This window comes from Lycium ferocissimum, chromosome 7, assembly GCF_029784015.1.
Source record: "Lycium ferocissimum isolate CSIRO_LF1 chromosome 7, AGI_CSIRO_Lferr_CH_V1, whole genome shotgun sequence".
Taxonomy (NCBI): Eukaryota; Viridiplantae; Streptophyta; class Magnoliopsida; order Solanales; family Solanaceae; genus Lycium; species Lycium ferocissimum.
The window spans coordinates 12627609-12631161 of NC_081348.1; the positions used below are offsets into that span (position 1 = coordinate 12627609).

Consider the following 3553-nt stretch of genomic DNA (forward strand, 5'->3'; position numbering starts at 1 on the left):
ACCTAGCTACTATCACACAAAAGATAAGGCCATCCTTCATTTGTCATTAAAGAAAACCAACTTAATAAAACCGAACAGAACTGTGGGCAAAAGGCAAAAGCCTATAAATATTTGAGAAAATAAAAATATAAAAAGAAGAAAAAAGATTATCATAATAAGAAGGTGGTGAAATGTATGCAGAGAGGAAATGAATTTAGAGTGCATGCACGAACCATGAAGTAACAACTGATCGAGAAGAAGCAAGCAGCTCTTCTGCATGACAAAAAATAAGAAATTACTACTTGCCATTTCTTTTATCCCACGCTGGGAACGTAAATGTCCATAGGGTAATAAACGTGAGACCTATTATATTATGTTGTCTACGTGCATACACATATACACACATATAATGTTAAGTGTAACTATTTGTGTGTACATGTATATATGTTTTGTGTCTTCTATAGAGCGAGTGAGAGATATAGAAAACTGCGTGTGAAAAATAATTAACAGTCACGGGAGAGCAGCACATAGCATTTAATAAGAAAACTATAGTCTGATAGTTAGGTATCTCCCACTCTACAGCTAGTCATTCTTTTCTTTGCTTTCATGGTTCACTCCTTTCTCTGTTATATATAAAGCTTGAGAGACAAAAATCTAAAAACATAAACACACGCAATATAGGTATCAAGAAAAAAAACACGATCATGTCTCACATAGCAGTGGAGAGAAACAGGAGAAGACAAATGAATGAAAATCTCAAGGTTTTGCGTTCCTTAACCCCTTGTTTCTACATCAAAAGGGTACTTCTTTTTTTAATTTCTCCAGTCTTTTGAGTCTATATTATCATCTCGCCTTCGAGAATATGATATTCATCACGTTTTCTTTTTGATGTTCTTTTATGTTGAAACCCTTTATACATTATTAGTGATTGTGATAAATCTATGTTTTGATGGGTATCTAGTCTAGATTGTGAAATACTATCAACATATACTTCGGAGAGATCATAATCTGTTCTCAATCGGAGTTCACTTAGAACAACTTGTAATTCTATATATATATCAAGCGTCATATGATAAATTGGCAAATAGAGCAATAATTGGTTAAAGAGCACTTAATTTTTTACACCATCAGTATATTATGACTTCTCAATTCATGTAGCTGCAATGAAATAGTCTATTATATTGAAGAAATTAGAACTATCAAAAGGTGTGTTGGTATCAAGTTAATTCCTTGAAATCTTAAGTAGCATTAGGGTTTGATCCTTTCTCATCCTTTTTAATTCCTTTTAGTGTTTGATCTTTTAGGCCCCCTTCTATTTCTTGTTCTAATCTTTATGTTCTTGGAAATTAAAGGGTGATCAAGCATCAGTTATAGCAGGAGTAATTGAATTCATCAAGGAGTTACACTTAGTTCTACAATCTCTAGAGGCAAAAAAGCGACGAAAGAGCCTAAGTCCTAGCCCTGGTCCTAGTACTCCAAGGCCATTGCAACTAAGTCCCACACCTGAAAGTCCATTTAATAATAACTTCAAGGAACTTGGAGCATGTTGCAATTCTCCAGTGGCTGATGTTGAAGCAAAAATATGTGGATCAAATGTTATGTTGAGAACAATCTCAAAGAGGATTCCTGGTCAAATTGTGAAGATAATCAATGTGTTAGAGAAGCTTTCTTTTGAGATTCTTCATCTCAACATCAGCACCATGCAGGATACAGTTCTATACTCCTTTGTCATCAAGGTGATCATCATTGCTTTATTTCTAATTTGGTAATTAACAACAATAACTACGTCCCAATCCTAGACTTTTTTCGTCACAAAGTTGAACATGTTGGAAGTGTCAATTCTTTGAATACTCAAAAAGATTTGCAAGATTGTAGTGTGTGGCAGGAACAAAATAGAACTCACAAAGAAATAACGATAGCAATCAATAGAAGTATGAGCTATAAATATTCTTGGAAACCAATGTGATCAAGTTGACTATACCGCAATCTTACATCTTAATCATTGACAAATATACTAAATTGTATAAATCAGGAGGTAAAGTGAGGAAGAGATAATAATTAGGATTCAATAACTAGTGTTTGCATTTTATAAATTATATTCCCTTTGTGATCGTGATCATTAATTTAGTGTTGAAATGAGCAACCACATCCCTTCGTGTGCATGCGGGCTTATTCTTTTTTATGTGTCAAGCACATAAAAATTCTTTTTAATAATACTGGAGGTGAGACTTGAAAACGGGATATTTGCTTGCTCTAAAATACCATGTTAAAGTGTATAACTATGTCATCTAAAAACTCAAATTGTTAAAGTGGGCACATTTTGATATACTCTATTATATTTTCAACGTTTAGCTTCATGCCTCAACATTTCCTAAGCTGAGTATTATTCTTTTAGTTTAATGGCAAGAAAACATACTTGTTTTGGCTAATTATCTATTCCCAAATCAAGCTAGTAAGAAAAATCTTTCTTCTTTTCACCCTCACACATCTTTTAGTGTACTAACCCTATATAAATGCTTTTGAAAATCTTACTAACTCTATTTTCCTTGTGTTGATTATTTTGTTTTGCAGATAGGACTGGAGTGCCAACTGAGTGTGGAAGAGCTAGCCGTGGAAGTTCAAAAAAGCTTCTCATCTGATGTTTTTTGTATCAGTGAAATATAGAATCTAAAAAAAAGGAAGAGAAATTATCTAAATGTACTTCATTCCAATATTATCTTCTTACGCTCTAGTACTATATATCCTTTGGATATAAAGTGTAAGAAACTAATTTTGGAATGTAACAAATAATTTCCAACATTTAAGGTTGGATTTACTACGTAAAATCTACTAGTATATGACTAGGTATACTGGTATAGGGCGTATGGAAGTGTCATAATTCTCTGAATTAGAAAGTTGAGGATGTATACTATATATAGAAAGACTTTGTCCTTAGAAAGACTTTGTCCTTCTATTTTATATATATAGTATGTTAAGAGATGAAAGTAGATGCATGCACGTAAAAGAATATCATCCACATCTACTTCAATCTGAACAAGAGCAAAGCCATATATTAACAGTATATGCAAGTGTTTTGGTTTATGCTTCATGTTGCAAATGGATGCTTTACAACATTATATACATTGCTTCTGAACCAAGGGCAAAGCCAGAGTATAGAGTTTATGGGCCGGGGTTCTGAACTTGTCATCAAATATGTAATCGTCATAATTACTGTGTACGCGACTAAATATTTATATAGTTAATGAATTTCCTAATACAAATACAGCGTCCAAACAAAAGTTATTGGATTTGTTCGAACCCTTAACTTATACTCTCCCTTTGCCCCTTGCTGAGACCATCAACCACCTAGAGCTTGATGATCTGCTAGTGCTCCACCCTCTCCCATATACTCCTATCTTCTTTCCACTACAGATCTTTCATTTCACCATATATAGTAGAAATCTCACTAACCCTGATCGACTAGTTAGTCAAACCACATGGATCCCATCCTGCTTACCATAATTGAGGCAAGCAATGCAATATATAAATTCGGTTAGAGCAAATTGCACAAAATGACAAGGCATAAACAATAATT

At 33.5% G+C, this 3553-nt stretch overlaps 1 protein-coding gene across 1 annotated transcript; it reads left to right on the forward strand.

Annotated features, from left to right (window-relative positions):
• Positions 1-582: 582 nt before the first annotated feature.
• On the forward strand, positions 583-3190 carry LOC132062525 (transcription factor MUTE). The gene is made up of 3 exons (XM_059455076.1): positions 583-779; positions 1332-1715; positions 2551-3190. The coding sequence occupies exons 1-3, from the start codon at positions 684-686 to the stop codon at positions 2641-2643; spliced, it is 573 nt and encodes a 190-aa protein (XP_059311059.1). The 5' UTR covers positions 583-683; the 3' UTR covers positions 2644-3190.
• The last annotated feature ends 363 nt before the right edge of the window (positions 3191-3553 follow it).

Coding starts and splice junctions, on each gene's coding strand:
- LOC132062525 (XM_059455076.1), top strand. CDS start 684: ATGTCTCACATAGCAGTGGAGAGAAACAGGAGAAGACAAATGAATGAA. Junction 780..1,331: donor CTTGTTTCTACATCAAAAGG/GTACTTCTTTTT, acceptor TGGAAATTAAAG/GGTGATCAAGCATCAGTTAT. Junction 1,716..2,550: donor TATACTCCTTTGTCATCAAG/GTGATCATCATT, acceptor TTTGTTTTGCAG/ATAGGACTGGAGTGCCAACT.